General features: G+C 40.6%; 1 protein-coding gene across 1 annotated transcript; it reads right to left on the reverse strand.

Moving 5' to 3' along the window:
* Positions 1-6,953: 6,953 nt before the first annotated feature.
* Positions 6,954-16,170, reverse strand: nppb (natriuretic peptide B). The gene is made up of 6 exons (XM_080295148.1): positions 15,953-16,170; positions 15,296-15,581; positions 11,399-11,457; positions 9,986-10,108; positions 7,821-8,127; positions 6,954-7,247 (listed from the first exon to the last, which is right to left on the reverse strand). Exons 1-6 carry the CDS (start codon positions 16,064-16,066, stop codon positions 7,243-7,245), a joined length of 894 nt encoding a protein of 297 aa, XP_080151274.1. The 5' UTR covers positions 16,067-16,170; the 3' UTR covers positions 6,954-7,242.
* Positions 16,171-16,637: the final 467 nt, after the last annotated feature.

Genomic DNA, 16,637 nt, shown 5'->3' on the forward strand with positions numbered 1-16,637 from the left:
AAAACCAATCATAAAACCTAATAATAAGCAAGAGTATAAAGTACTTAAAAAACCCTCATACCTTAGGTCCACAACCCCTGTCTCTATAAACCAGGTAATGTTCGGTTAAAACTATACTGGGAGAAACTAAAGCTGAGGCGCTGGGAAGACACGGGGGAACGCACACAACCTAGAGGGACGACGCAACACGGAACAAAGGGATACTCTGACATAAATACACAGAAGGAAATGAGGGAAGTGGGAACACACGGGGAACACAGCTGAGGACAATTACTCATGACCGAGCGGGGAGGACACAAAACTGAAAATAATGACACCAAGATGTGGACCTTAAACACAACACAGTACACAGAGAAGAGCACAGAGAGAGAGGCAGAGAACAAGGATGAATACACGAGGGGATGAGGAGAACACAGAACCCAAAGGACGGGAACACGGTACCAGAACAAACACCACAATAAAAGCATGAACACAGGGGGAATCCAAATACCAAACCAAGCAATCCAATGAACATAAGGAACAAAATACAAAACCACAGGAAAACTAAGAACACTGGGTCAAAATGACCCAGGACCATGACAAAACATGTCATTGACAAGGGACAGTTCGATACTTGAATGAATGAATGCCTTTTTTTGTCACTTGCATTTGCCTGCATCAAAATTTCAGCCTTTCTGACTGTACATAAAATACACAAACATCATATTGGGGAGACAGGTCAGACAAGGTGGCATTTTAAAGAAACAATGAAATGTATAACACAAAAGGGCAGTCGAGGAGAAAAAAAGAAACTCTGCTCATACTGGTCCCCAATAGGGAATCAGTATGAGAACAGAAAACAAAAACTCCTCAGCACAAAAAAGCACATGTATCTTCACATTGTAACACCATGAAACACAAGACAAGCAACAGGGAAATATGCCAATGTGCACAGCAGCATCTGATACGCCGTAGTACTCTCCACATCCGAAGCTGATTCGCCGTCCACATCACCATTGGTAGCTGCACTGAGCCTGTTTTTCACTGCACACCTTCTCGAGGTGTTGAAGGCCTAATCCTAACCAAAATCATTTATTCAAAATCTGCACTTTGTTTTCACTGAGGCAACAGCAGAAAACAGATGAAAGATGTGGCAAAGGGAAGTCGAATGCCAACAGCTGTCCATCCTCTCCTAATTACACCAAGCCAGAATTTACTCAGTGTTTGTGCTGCAAACCTCAGCCGCAGGATGGAATCAGATGTCATATCGATGAACTGGTGTTTTTCAGGAGAAGTAAAATCAGCAGGTGCAGCTGCATTAAATGGATCTGTCATTTAGTCATACTGAGCACCGTTGTTTCACCAAGAGCATTTCTGGAAAAATGCTCTTTGGAGAAGAGATGTGTCCCTTAAGACATGTGCCACCTCCCAACTCCTTGGTTTCAGCAAATTTACCCAGATGACATGACTGACAGGAAATTACATTTCCTTCATCAAGTTTTCTGCTGAGTGAATGCACAGATTTTGTCTGCCAAGAGGTTTTCTCTGCTTCAAGGCTGAAGATTTAATTTCACTTTATAATATATTGCTGATATAAGCCAGCTTCATCACTTCATCACTAAATTTTCTTGCTTTTCTTTGCCATAGTCTGTGCAACATTTATGCAAACATGCACACACTCACACAAACTGTCACAGATGCAGGAGAAAGAGTACCCCGGATTCTCTTCTCCTTGCCAATTTCCGGCTTGGAGTAATAATCCGATGTCAACTGTCGCCACACATCTTCCTTAAATGCCACAGGTCTAAGAGGGAGGCTGATTAGAAGCAGCGGGCAGGGCGATCAAGTGCAGGTGAGTCCACAGCCGCGCGGAGGAGCCTCTGTCCGGGCCACACCCTCCCCGGAAGCGCGAGCTTCCGTAAACAAACGCCACGGTTGGGAGAGAGGAGAAACAGGAGAAAACCAAAATAACAAAACCCAGGTTGCCCGGGGAGGACCGTCCGACCGTGACAGTAACATTGTTTGTGTCCCATTTCAGATTATATTCTGTAATATAAGAAACAAGAAGCATAAAGAGCTCATGAGCTCATCTATTTGGGATGTACTTTTAACAGTGAAAATCCTCATGCAGTGACTCTTAGGTGACAAAGTAATTATAAGCAATGAATAGACATCCTTTATTGCTGTCTGCAGCCTAGTTGACCTGTAAGGCACTGTTACCTTTACGTTAGCAGATTTTCCCAAGCAGCCAGGAAAACAGGCTAGCTTAGTAATGGTGAGGAGAAGGCATAATCCTAAACAGAAGCCCATGATTCATGTTTCAAATAGCTTTTCCCTACTCTGGCTGTTGGTGATTCTGTTTGGAGAAATGTGACGTTGTGTAATTTTGATTCGGTGTGTGGCTTTGTCAAAATGAGGAAAACCTGGACTTGTTAGAAGATGTGGCATCCATCTCACTTTGGATGAAGTGGCTAACATTCCTCTCTCTTATAATTGCCTGTTAGCACTTAATAATTATTAGTATAGCAAGTAATAATTGATCAACATATTGATTTATTCTGCCTTACAGAAAGCTGGTTACAGCAGGATAACTATGTTAGTTCAAATGCAGCTCATCTACTAATCGGAAGGTTAGTGGTTCGATCCCTGGCTTCCCCAGTCTGAATGACAAATATTGTTTGGCAAGATACTAACCCCATGTTGCTCTCCGTGGATCCATCAGAATGTGGATGTTGGCTAGGAAGCACTGAAAAGCACAGAAAGAACTGTTTGTGTGAATGGGTGAATGTGGCACTTCAAGTGCTCTGGGAGAGCAGAAAAGTGCTAAAAAATAGAATCTGCCCATTTACCATCTAACTCTTTGCATTGTTCCCCTGAACTGAAAAACTGAAAAAACAGTTTTAGAGTTTTCATTTGATTTTTCAAACTTTTTATCCAGTTTAGTTCTCATTTCAGGTCAAATTATTATTAAAATAAAAAAACAAAACTAAAATCAGAAGTACTTGAATTCCTGGTATAACTGTGAAATGCATACCTTAAAGCAGATAACTCATAAACTGGAGAGGTAAGGGTGTCTCACACTATTCCTCTATCCTTGCCTCACTGGTACTGTACTCTTCAAGTTCCAGTCCTACCTTTCGATTTTGGCTATCCTCTGTAGCAGAAACGCTTATCCAAGTCTTTCTCACCATCTGGCTGGATTACGGCTGTTCAGGATTTCCAGCAAAGACCTGGACAGGCTCCAGTATGTCCAGAACTCAGCTGCTATGATTTTAACATGCACTTATCTCTGGAACATGTCACTTCAACCGACTCTCAGTTGACTCCCAGACTAGTCACACATTACTTACAAGATCCTTCTTCTCACTTACAAATCCCTTGATGCTCTGGGCCCTCAGTACCTGTCTGACACTGCTGCACCCATACACACAGTCTCAGATACTGCAGTACTCAGCCAGGGGTTTACTTTCTGTCCCTCACAACAACCTCCAAACCTTTGGGAACAGAGCCTTTAGTGTGGCAGCCCCCACCCTCTGGAACTCTCGTAACGCCCCATCACTGGACTCTTTTTAAAAATCTTCTCAAAACTCACCTCTAGCCACAAAGCTTTTAACCTCTAGCCTTTTTATTTATATACACTACCGGTCAAAAGTTTTAGAACACCCCAGATTTTCCAGTTATTTATTGCAATTTTTGAACAGTATTGTACTGCAGAAAGCAGTGTGATGGTACACAAATGGTGAAAAAAAGGTGATTAACAATGGAAGAGAGACAGACCATCATAACACGTATAAATGTCGGTCTGTCCTACAGAGAAACTGCAAAGAAAGTCAAGGTGTCAGTGAGTCCAGTTTCCTTCAACATCCAAAGGCTCAGAAACAAACTGACAGGAAGAGGTCTGCAGACCCAAAGACACGACTCAATCAGAGGACAAGTTAACAGCTGTGTGATAGGCGGCTCACAGGACAACAGCTTCAAGCAGCTTAATAGTGGTCGTAGTAAGAAAGTCTCAGTTTCAGCTGTGAAGAGAAGACTTTGAGCTGCAGGTTTGACAGGACGAGTTGCAGCAAGAATGCCAGACGTCAGAATAAGACAAAGAGGCTTGGCTGGGACATGAAATACCACCATTGGACTACTGAAGACTGGAAGAAGGTATTATGGACTGATGGATCAACATTTGAAATCTTGAGATCATCACACAGGATCTTTGCGGTGGAGTAGGTGAAGGATGGTTCCACAGTGTGTGGCATCGACTGTCAAACATGGAGGAGGAAGTGTGATGGTCTGGGGCTGTTTGCCGGTGACTTGTACAGAGTGAGAGGCACCCTGAACCAAAACCACAGCATTGTGCAGCACCATGCAGGACCCTCTGGTATGACCTTGGTTGGTCAGGGCTTCATCCTACAGCAACATAAAGACCCAAAACCTAAATCCAAGCTGTGCCAGAACTACCTCAGGAACAAAGAACAAGGTGGTGAGCTTGAAAACACGGAGTGTCCAGCACAGTCTCCAGACTTAAACCCCATCGAGCTGGTTTGGGATGAAGTGGACAGAAGAGTGAAAGCAAAGCAACCTACAAGGTCCACGTTTATGGGAACTTCTGCTACAGATATGGGAGAATATCTGATTTCTATTGTAGAAAGAAGCCACGACTGTCTTCAGCTGTTATATCTGCCAAAGGGGGCGACTTTGATGAGTCAACCCTTTTTTTAAGCTACTATACAAGACTAAGTTATTCACGATAATAATTTAAAGCATCTTCAGTACTTGTGTCTGTGAAGGTTCTCAGTCATCCAGGTCATTGTAGTCAAAGGAGCTTGCAAAGAAAAGCGTCTGGGCTTCTTTAAGTTGCTTGAAGACGTTTCACCTCTCATCCGAGAAGCTTCTTCAGTTCTAAGGTCAAATGGTGGGGAGTCCCAGATTTAAACCTAGTGGGAGTACTTCAGTACTTGTGATTAATGATTTGGCATGATATAAATAAAACTGGGGTGTTTTTTGTTTCATTTATTTTATTTACTTATCTTTTCTCCTTGTTACTATGTGGAGTGATATATTCTTACTGTAAATGTGTTGTTTGGTTTGAGTTAGGACAGGAAATAAGTGTTAATGTTAGTTTGTTCCTTGACTTTTGGTGCCCACTTGCGATATAAGTTGGATTGTAGATGGGGGGCAGGGTTTAATAAGAATATATTCTTCTGCCTGCTCCTTTTCACACGTGGTTGCAGTGCTTTACTGACAGAAAGTGTAGTTGGTTTGTTTGAAAGAACTAACTGTGGAAACTGTTGACCAAGTGTGAAATAAATAAATAAATGAAATGAAATAATGTTACATGCAGATGTTTCCAGATGGAAAATACCTACTGTTTGTCCTCATCTCAAACCCCATTCACTGTGAAACCATGCACAAGATTACCTCTATCATATATACTCTTTGAATCCTTTTTTGCTGATTCTGCTGCCTCTGCCTCTTGTTTATTTTACACGTTATGCCCATATTTTAACTACATTTTTGTCTGGCATCATCTGCCTGCTAGCCCTTAAATCTCTTATGTATAATTTCCAGCGTAAAGCAAACAGGGTTCTTTCCAGCACAGCTTGAGGATGGCCCCGGGTATACTTCCACTTTTGATGGTCAGCCTGTCTTTGCTTGGGATACCCCACAGGAGGAAAGAGCTAATTTCCTTGTGCTGCTTCTGTGGAAGCTCTGCTCCTGCGCTCATGTTGGGTTGATGCCAGGCAGATTCACCTGAGACTGGTTGAGGCTGGACTAGTCCATGCTGCCTTGTGTTTACCACCTGGGCTGCCATCTAAAAGGCGTGGAAAGCTAGGGCCCAACACAGCAGGAACCCTGATTTTGTGTGTAGCTTACGCCACCAAAAAAAACTTGTAATAAACAGCCACTCAGTTTGTAGTCTTATATTTTAAAGGACTTGTTCTATAATGAGAATCTGGATTTAATGTTAATCTTTTTGGCCTGGCAGCGTGATAATAAAATGTGGTATTTTTAAAAACTATATTCTAGAGTTCCAGTTCATTTGTGCTCCTCACATCTTTGCCAAAGGAAGTGGAACAGCTGTAAGCTTTAAAAAAAGACATTTTTATGCCCGATGATCCGTTTGAGCTTTCACTGCTCTTTTAAGGTTCATAATGATTGAGAAAGGCAAGAGAGTGTTTATTAAAACAAACAGTTTCTTGCCATTCTCAATCAGGTCACTCCTTACAAAGTGGCCCTTGCTCTGTCAATTTCCACTCACCCTGGTTAATTAATAAGACTTGCAGCCTTCAATATTTCCATCGAAAAGCAGGATGACTGCAGAAGTCCCGAGGTTTGGTTGTCTACTGTGAACACTTCAAAGAGCTCATTCACTCTTACTCGCTCGATCCTCTTATGTCAGTAATCTTGCTATAAGAATAATTTCCGTTTATCATTGGATACTATCAACTGTATTGTTTCTCCTCCATCTCAGCACGCTCTGTTACTTTCTGATGATGATTGTAACACATTTATCAATCACTTAAATCACATAAATAATGTGATGTCCTCAAACTGCTTCCGTTCGGTGCCTTGAGTCATTTATTTGGCTTTGCTAAGGTAACTCCTCTACTAAAGAAACCTAACCTTGTTGACAGCTCTATTGGTAACTATCAGCCTATTTCACAATTAGCAAATTATCAGAAAAATTGTAAAAAGTTTGTTCGAATCTTAAGTATGTCATGGTGATGGAAGCCAACAGTAACACGGAACAACTATTTCCCTTTTTATTAAAAACCTCAGTGTGGACAACCACTGTCCTCCTGCAGTGTGTCATATATGCAGTACAATGTTTCACATACTTTACCACTTTGTTGTTGTGAGAGCCGTATTCTTTTATAGCAGCATCAGTCACTCCGCTCCTCAATGTGCACACTACAATCTCAAATATTATTTAAATTCTACTTTTTATTCTGTCTATAAAATAGAGAGAATCCTTCATGTAAGTAAAAAATATGTTTATTTTTGTTAGACCCCCACATGCAGTTACAGTAGTTGTTTAACTCTTTTCCATTAAAGTGTTTATGTTGCTCATCTACAATGGACTTATCGAATTAATTACCTACTTGAAAAACAGCCAGTTTCTCATGTCTGACACAGAAACATGCAAAATAGATACACAAAGTTGAAATGCAACTAATACAAAACCATACTTTTCCAAACTCTATATTTCTCTGATATAATTTCAGTTCCAACAGCAGAATTCGTCATGCGCCCCGGGAAAAGGCTGGACTATCCTAGGAGGACAATGACACAAGCACAAAAAGAAGACAGTACTGTTATTTAACTGGTCATGTTGCAATCCTGGTACCATCATCATCCTTCAAATGCATTTATTTCCAACTTCTACTTAAACTTTAAGTATTTATATTTCATTTAAAAAATAAATAAAACTAAGTGTCAATCAACATAAATGTGTTCTGCAAATTATTACTTGGCGTACTTTATAGCATGAACAAAAGTGGACTGTCCAAAACATCTTTACAATGAATAGTGTGAAGAAGGTCAATGTTTAAGGCAAAGCTGAGATAGTTTGGACATGTGCAGAGGAAGTTGGTGTGATGGAGGCAGATGAAGGCTCAATGCTGTGCCAACCCCGAAAGGCAGCAGCCCGAAAGAATAACAAGTGAGAAAACACATCAACACAATTGTCACGTTGTCAAGTTAAGAACTTGTAGAATATGTGAATGCACATTTAGTCAAAATCCAACTGCATGCACATTTTTAAGGGTTGACATGTTCTAATGCTCTGTATTTATTTAACAAATTTAATTCAAATTTGTGTTTTGCTTCTCCGACTGCAGTCCTACCTCTTCCACTATTGCATCCCAAGCCACTGGCATTTCCTATTCGATCGATCCTGGCTCCAAAACAGCCAGAGGTGCGTTTCCTGGTGGCCATCAGCAGGTCCTGGAGGCGGCTCCTCTGATTCACAGTCTTGCCCTCAGTTAGTGGTTGGGCTTTTTCAGATATCAGAGGTTCTTGGTTCCCCTCTTGGTCCCATCCTTGGCTGGCCTGGCTGCTTTTGGGCTCTTGGTTCATGTCTTCATAATAAGCTTCCAAGTCTTCTTTCTGGACCACTTCATCCAATGTCTCCTCAAAGCGTTCCAGCAAAGACTGTTGTAGAAATCATAAAGCATCTAATAAATCAGGTGGGACGTGCAAGTGTGTGTGTGTGTGTGTGTGTGTGTGTGTGTGTGTGTGTGTGTGTGTGTGTGTGTGTGTGTGTGTGTGTGTGTGTGGATGGGTGGGTGTGTGTGTGTGGATGGGTGGGTGGGTGGGTGGAGCCCCCACTGCCAAAGGACAAGGGCCCCAGAGAACCAATGGGTAACCAACCCCACAAGAGGCCGGCCATCCCAGCGTGAGCCAAAAGAAAGGTCCCAGGTGATGAGGATTGTTTGTCAACCCTTGTTTAAAAGACAATAGTGGACTTTTAGAATGAGATGAAGTTGCTGAACCCTGACCTCCAGCATCTCAAATCAGTTGGTTTAGCTATAAACTTGTGTGAGGAATTTATTGACAGTGGGGGTCTGTCTGTCAGAAAAGGAGGAATAAAAGCTGCCTCAGCTAGGTAAACAGGAAGCAACAGTTAACCCAGCTGACTCTCACACTGGATTATTACACCTCACAGAATCTCAGTTCCTATGTTATGTTTCTTCTGCTAATACTGATACTATAGTGTACACTGCAAGCTTTTAAATACAGACCTTATGGTGCAAGTGAGTGTTTGAGATATAAAGGATGAGTATGACTGTATGAAAAATAGAGTGCTTTTAAGATTGACAGTTGTGACATGAGCACCCGACAGCTGGTCAACAATGCTCACACTCAATGCCTCAGGTGCAGATCAAATTGAAAAACACACAGCAGTGACGAGTTGTGTGGGGCCACCAAGGTAGCCAGGAAAGACCCAGTTCATCAGCTGATCATCTAAATCCCCTACTACACCCTACCTGGGGTCCCAGGGTTGGGACTCACCATCTCCACCGCAAAGCGTGGACTAGAGTCAGCAGATGGGTCCCGAGTCTGAGAGCCCACCTGGAGTCACCCACTCAGCCAACAACAAACAAGAGGGACCCATCATTCACGATGTTTAAATTTTAAATATCACAGTTATCATCAGTGCACAGATATTGTGACGTTCACACTATGAACCAAAGGCTGCATACTTTCAAAACAATGGATGTTTTTATTGCCTAATTTAATAGGTATGCAAATATTAACAGCATATCAGGAATAAAGGTGAAGGTTTTGTTCATGTGTTGTCAGTGCTGTGTCAGAGTCAAAGCAAACTCATTAATAACTGTCTACTTCAGCCACAGCTAAACCACAGCTTGTTATTCTGGAAGCAGAGAGCTCTAATTTCTAGTTCACCTCAGCTAATTATAAGATGAAGGAAGAATGAAGATGAAGGTTTTGATGAAGTTAAAATTACAAGTGAAAATCAGGAGAACAAAGTAAAGCTGGTATATCTTTGAGATCAGATCAATGTGAGGTCACACTCTAATGATAACTACTTTTCGACATTGTGTTGCTTTGTTTGTAATCGCCTGATCTGTTGTTGTGTCTTCTTGGTGTCATCACAACAGTCAACATTTTATCTTGTTATGCCCTCTCAATACTCACAAATCCAAAGAAAAGCATGTCAACACGTGATCTGATTTAAACTATATTTGAAAAAAACTCTTTACTTTGTCAAGTAAAACATAAATCAGTTATACTGGACTGGATGCATTTGTGCAATTATAAAATGCTTGTAGCATTCCTACAAGCATGGTATAATTGAAGACACTGATACCAGTGAAACTGCCTTTGAATGACTTTTAAATGTTGTAATAACAGGAAATATGTTATTCATGCAACTATTTTCTCATCTTTGACCCTCTCTCTGTTTGAATATCAAAGTACCTGACCCTTCACAGTGTAATGTTTTCACAAATGGTGTGTTGATTACAGGTGTGACATGGTTTCTTACCTTGAGCTGAGCCAGGTCATTAGCAGATGAGGGCCTCCCCAGTATGTGGCTGCTAACCAGTGTTTGCTGACACAGCAGGGCCAATACACCCCACAGAACCTCAGTTCTCATGTTATGTTTCTTCTGCTAATACTGATACTATAGCATGCACTGCAAGCTTTTATATACAGACTGGCTCACATACACAACCATCTACATACACTTACCATGCGCCAGACAGGCAGTGCCATCATTTTGTAGACGGCCCCAAGTGCATTCTGACACCTCTAAATGATAAGGCCGCTGGTCAGATGTCTCTTTAAGTGGCGCTTGGTGGTAAGTGACGTGTGTGTGTGTGTGTGTGTGTGTGTGTGTGTGTGTGTGTGTGTGTGTGTGTGTGTGTGTGTGTGTGTGTGTGTGTGTGTGTGTGGCATGACCTAAGGAGCCATCTTGGATCTCTGAGCTGTGTATTGGGAAGAATGCAGTTTCACTATGCAAATACTTAACACTGTCTACACTCCTAAGAATGAAACGTACCATAGTAGGTTAAAACTGCTGCTCGTGGTTCCATGGTTTAGATTAGGACAGGAAGGAAACAATGTTATAGTCAAAGGAATATAAACAGTATCGTGAATATGATTTATTACCATAACTGAAGGCATTTCTTCCTGCCATGAGTTTGTAAGGTAGGAATAATACAGCCTGTAATCTAAAATTATAGGCTGCATTATGAACAGGCGGTATTATAGAAAAGAAGAAGCATATACTGTGAGTATGTTTCAATAATAGGTGGCCTTTAATAGAAAGTAGACAAGAATTACATGGACTCAACTTTCAAGAAACAATTATAAATTTACATGTTTTATAACAAACAAGTAATTTTCACATATTTAAAGAAATATTTACAAAATAAATATTTGAGTTTTAATGTGTATTCGGTGAGTTTCAAAGTTAAGAGTTACACAAACACCATGTTCTCATTTTACTGTAACTCCACAGTATTAATCAGACAAATCAGAGCCTGAGGTCTTTATTGGTTTCTAGGGTCTTTGCAGTCGCACATTTTGGAAGTGCAGACTTTGATGCACTATGATAAGAGATTGCATTTCATGGGTGGAGCTTTGCCTTGTTCGCTCATTCAGAAGGCACATAAATGGCACATTTAATAAGGGATGTGCTTCACACAGACCCCTAATAATCCTGCAGATTTGAATTCTAAGGAGTCATTTTAAATTCCTATTTGGAGAAAATTAAAAAGCAATTTAAAAAAAATCACAAGGTCACTCAAAACTAAACAGAACTGAAATAAATAAATAATATTTAGAGAATCATTTGTTTCATTTTGCTGAGAAGACTAATACCATTGTCATGCTCAGACCTCATGTTTAAAACATACAAAAACTTTTTTTTAATTTGCTTTTGTTTTTTCTTTACACTCTTGGCGTGGGACAATCCTCCACAGCTGACCAAGCTCCCAGAGGACTTTGTAGGACCTATGATGGCCAGCTAGAGCCGGAGAATTATAGGGAATGTAAAGTATTTGGGCAATAAAATATGAGACTTATGTGGCTTTGCAGCATTACAGATGTGCCACATATACTTGCACAGTGTGACCTTAGCTGCCTTCAGGCTTTGAGCAGACAAGGACATTAATCTGAGTGGTAAGAAGGAATATAAAGGGAGTGCACTGGGTGTGATTGAAAAGTAATGTGATCCTGGACATGCTGCTGCAGGAGGTGTCTCTGTGGCCTGATGGTTGAACTGCTAGCTGTTGGAATGCATTTAAATTACCCAGAATTCATCATTGTTGTTGCTGTTTGAATCCACTTCAGACCAATACAGTTTGGACTCCTTTCCATCATTTGAGGAACAGGCTAACCAAATGACTGTGGCTGTGGTGAATGGATGTGGATCCTGAGCACCCAGCTTTTGCGTGCTCTCTCATGAAAACAGAGCCAGGAGAGCCTGAAAGAGCGTAATGTCATGGCTTGATGCTTTGGCTTTATGAGAACTCCAAACAATGAAAATTAAAGCAGTGACTGCAGTCAGCAGTTCAAAGCTGGGCGACCTTCATTTGGTTCCAGTTGCAGCAGCTGTGCTTCAGATGGGACTGAACTGGGAGCACATCCAGTTCCTCTTCATTGGATGGGAATGGGGTGGCTGAGAACCAGTTGAAACTTTAAACAGTGATTGCTTTTAGCACTGAGTGAGTTCTGGGCATATTCACAAGACAACTCAAAGTTATGGATTGTTATGGATAATTCAACCACAGGCTGCTGCTACTTCCTGCTTTCATCTTTCGATCTGTCCATTTGTCTGACGGTAGAATCCAAAGCACTTGCTCTTGTATTATTATACTGTGGTGGACCACTAGAGGGCTCCACTCACACCCAGTGTTTAGGAAGTGTGTGTTGCTGTGTTTGTGGCGCGATGTGTTCAGTTGATGTTGGAGAGGAATAAAGAAGGAGTGAGAATTAAGAGCTCTGTGTCGTCCATGCTTACCTCCACAATACAGTCTTTATCTTACAATTTAAAGTGCCCTGAGTCAACTGCTGTTATGATTTGGTGCTATATAAAATTGAATTAAATTGAATTGAAATTGGAGGCTGAGGGAGCTTCTTCAGGGCCACACAGTGAGCTGCCTCAGAGAACCTGTACACAGTGGTTAATATAACTGTCTTTCCATCTGAGAGGAGAAAATCAGTGATAAAATCCAAAAAGATGTATGACAAGAACCTATTTGGAATTGTTAGTGGGTGAAGGAGACATGTGGGGGAGGCAGGAACGTATTCTTTAACACTAATGAAGGACACCAAAAATATTGTTTCAGGAAAGAAGTAGTTCTACTTACCCAAAGGTAGCAGGCAAACCTAGTGATGTGGTCCCAGTGGAAGCTGGGAAGGAATGCCATGGTGGTAATTTCAGTTCTTTAAAAAAAAGTTCCAAATACAACAAAAGTTGCCTCAAGATGCTGTAAGGTAAAAGTCTTCCATCACCGGTACAAGCGGTACATGGTGGACAAATTGAATCTTCTAAAAACAAGAACCATTGTGTAAGATTGGAGTTCAAACTTTTAGCAGTCTGCAGGTAGGAGAGAAATTGTAGTCTGTGGTCCAGCTGGACCTGAGGTGGGGCCAGGCTTCACCTGTCAACCTCGAACAGGATTTTGAAAAAAGTAGAGGAAAATCCCAATCTAAACACAAAGATGAAGACGCTAAAGAAGTCTCTTAGGACATCTTTTCTGAGGGTCTGAGACACCGTAGGGATCGGTTAACCCAAACAGCATACGAGGTGTTTGAAATGTCCCAGTGGAGTTTTAAAACAATTTTCCATTCATCTCCATCTTGGATTCTAACCAAATAATTAATTTTTTAAAACCCAGTTTAGTAAATAATGTTGCAAAGATCAGAAGACAGAGTTGATTAAAGGCTGTGGATACTTACTCTTGACAATGGTTTGGTTAAAGTTCTGTAATCTATAGATGGTATGAGTGTTTTATACCTTTTGTTGCACACTCTACTTCAAACATACAAACTACACTTAAAATAAAATATGACAAGAAAACTATTACATACTCTTACTATAACTAAAAAACACAACTTTTCCTCAGATCCCCAGACTCTTGAATGATGTACATGGTTCATGACAACCACTTCAATAAAACCTTAAATCTAAAATGATAAATCGATAAACCACCCCGCCATTTTCTTCTGCTTCTGTGAAGTTGGGCCGTAGGGGCAACAGTCTAAGCAGGGAAGATGAGACCTCGCTGTCACCAACCAGCTCCTCCAGCTTATCCAGAGAAACATCAAGGCATTCCCAGGCCAGCCGAAAGATTTCTCCAGCATGTCTTGGAGAAATCTGGTGCCCACTCGTTACAATAGCAATGATTAGTCGTCTAGTCGTGCACGTGCCTAGTATATTTCTAGACGAAGAGATTTTTAAGATGGGTTGTCAGACCCAACCCATCAAAAAATATCCATAAAATTCAGATTTTTTTGGAACTGAGATGTTTATTAGCCCTTATAACAAAATCCACAAATCTTTTTTTTTCCTACATAATGTTGTGCATGATATATGTTTATTATATATTTATTATATATTTTTTGTATCGCATTTGTACATTGGATGTTTTGGCAACTTTTTGTTAACAACAATGTTAATTTTAGACAAAAAATGAGTTTTGTCCATAAGATTTTGAAATTATGGCAAGTATTGATCATGTTCATGAGATAGAGGTCTCAGAAACTCATATTAAATATGATACAAAGGACATTATAGGGTTAATACCCTGTTCGGTGCCTGTAACAAGAAATCACATGTGATTTTTCTTCCCCCTTTATTATCTCTAAAAGGGGAATTTATTTAACAAGCTGGGGACTTGTAAAGTGTGGTGGAGTCAGTGTGAATTGTTATACATCTAGTGGAAACAATCAATATATCAATCAGTCAAACAGCCATCTAAACCATGTGGCCATGAAAGGTGGTTTGAACACTCTAAAAAAGTCAGCAAATTCAAATTCACTCATGATGATGTAATTGTAGCTTTAATCAGTGGAGCTCCTCACTGATGATGGAGTGCTAAGCTGTACTGTAATTCACTGTACATCACTTCCTTGTTAGAAAGCGTTTAATCAACCTCGGAGACGCAATCAGGTGCCAAGCTAAGCATGTACACACTAAACTACTCAGCTGATCAGCAGTAACGCACTGGCAGTGAAATAAATGGGAATGGAAAATCATTATCACCAATAAACAGTTCAGCATATTAATCAATGTTGTTGAGTAATGATCTGTGTCAGATCATTACTCTTTTTTATGAAGACAGAAAAATAAATCTGTTATCAAATGAATTCTGTATATAAACGTCCTGCATAGAGCTCCCTGCTGCTGTCAGTTACTCAGAATGACAAGAGCTTCTTCATTAAGACAACACTGCATGTTTCAGTGTGTGTTTTTATATTTGACAGTTCAAAGGAAAAGTCTCCCGTACATTTGTGCCTTTTTGAAATATGTTGGCTGTGTCTCATGGTCAGTGATGAGGGCCAATGACGTGCAGTTGTAAACATTTATTAAAACATTCAACAGTACACAAGGAACAGTTTGGCTTTGATTATTTTAAATATTCTGCTGAGCAACAGTATTTAATAAATATTAGTAAATAAATAGCCTTTAAATAAAAGTATCTTTGGGTAGAGACGTTGCAGTTTTGGAATTTAGATGGTAAGACTTCATCTTTGCTTTGGATCTGCAAGGGAAGAGTAAGAGAGTAAGAGTTAAATCTGTGGTACATTACTCTAACCGTGTTGTAGTGTAGTTACTGTAACTTACTGTATCTTCCCACAGTGTTGCACCCCAGAGAGCTCATGGAGCCTATTCTGTCCATCCGTCGCCCAAAACAACCAGAGGATTTCCTAGATGAATCATTGCGGACAGTCTTGAGGTTCTTGGCCGAAAGAAACTCCCGGATTTCAGCTTCATCTAGTCCGGTGTCTGGCTGATGTCTATCTCCTGCGTCCTCTCTGCTAAGGCTGTCTAGAAGATCTCTCTGTCCAGGGGCATTTTGGTCCACTGCCGTTTGGTCTGAAACAGACTCTTCCAGTCTGCTTAGGAGCACCTTTAAAGATCCACACAGATGAAAGTTGTACTGTGTCTTGAATAATAAACATGGCAATTTAACTATGGCATGAGGATAGACAGAGGCACTCAAATGTATTTGTCAACAGTTTATGTCTCAGTTTATTGAGATTATTAGAAGCAATGTTGGAGCACAGGTGACAGATAAAAATGATCAGACTTTATGCTTTTATCACATGAGAGATCAAGGCTAAATATTGGGAACAGCCATGGAAGGAAATGCAGGATGTTGTTCAACATTTTACGTGAATAAAATTGAGTTCCTTGTTCTGATTGCTGCTACAGATTGCCTGAAACTCCCAGAAAGATTCAACTTTTTCAAGAAAAACTTTAGTGACTTTAGAGACTTACCTTCAAGATGTCCATGTCAGTGTCAGTCAAGCCAGTGCTGATGGGATATGTACTAGTCAGCTGCAGCTTTAAAATGAGAAGGAGGCTACAGAGCGATATAGAAGACAGACGCATGTTGCTCTGTGGGTTGCTGCAGCTCGTGTTAGTAGTTGGATGAATGGATAAATTCTCTTTTTCTTCTTTGACTTGTAGGTGTTTGGATGCCGGAGCCAACAGCAGCACTCTCTTTTATACTTAAGGTTAACACACATAGGTATGCCAGGAATTGGACCGGCATGCCTGACACCTAATTCTGATAACACGAGCTGTCGGAAAATGCTCCTTTTAAAGCATTGTATGCTAGTATTCTTATGACATAGCCGCTTACATATGCTACTTTGCTTGAGAAACATTCTCCAGAGCCTCCCCACCTCACACGGGACACTGTTGTCACTGAGTTACAGGAAGTAGTAAACTAATGTGACAACATGATAGTGTTACTAAATGAAGACACAGATGTAATAGTTGTACGGTCACCTCGTAATAATTGCTCTGAGAAATCATCTTTTAGTGGAAGGAATAAAAATGGGGGGTCCACTCTGCTAATGGGCTGTTTACATTGCCTAATGTTCTTTTCTTGAAAGTGTATTTTAAAGTCTGTCACCTTTGGATGATTACAACATTTTTAATTGTCGGTCATCACTGA

The sequence above is a fragment of the Astatotilapia calliptera genome, chromosome 20 (genome assembly GCF_964374335.1).
Source record: "Astatotilapia calliptera chromosome 20, fAstCal68.1, whole genome shotgun sequence".
In the NCBI taxonomy this organism is placed as follows: Eukaryota; Metazoa; Chordata; class Actinopteri; order Cichliformes; family Cichlidae; genus Astatotilapia; species Astatotilapia calliptera.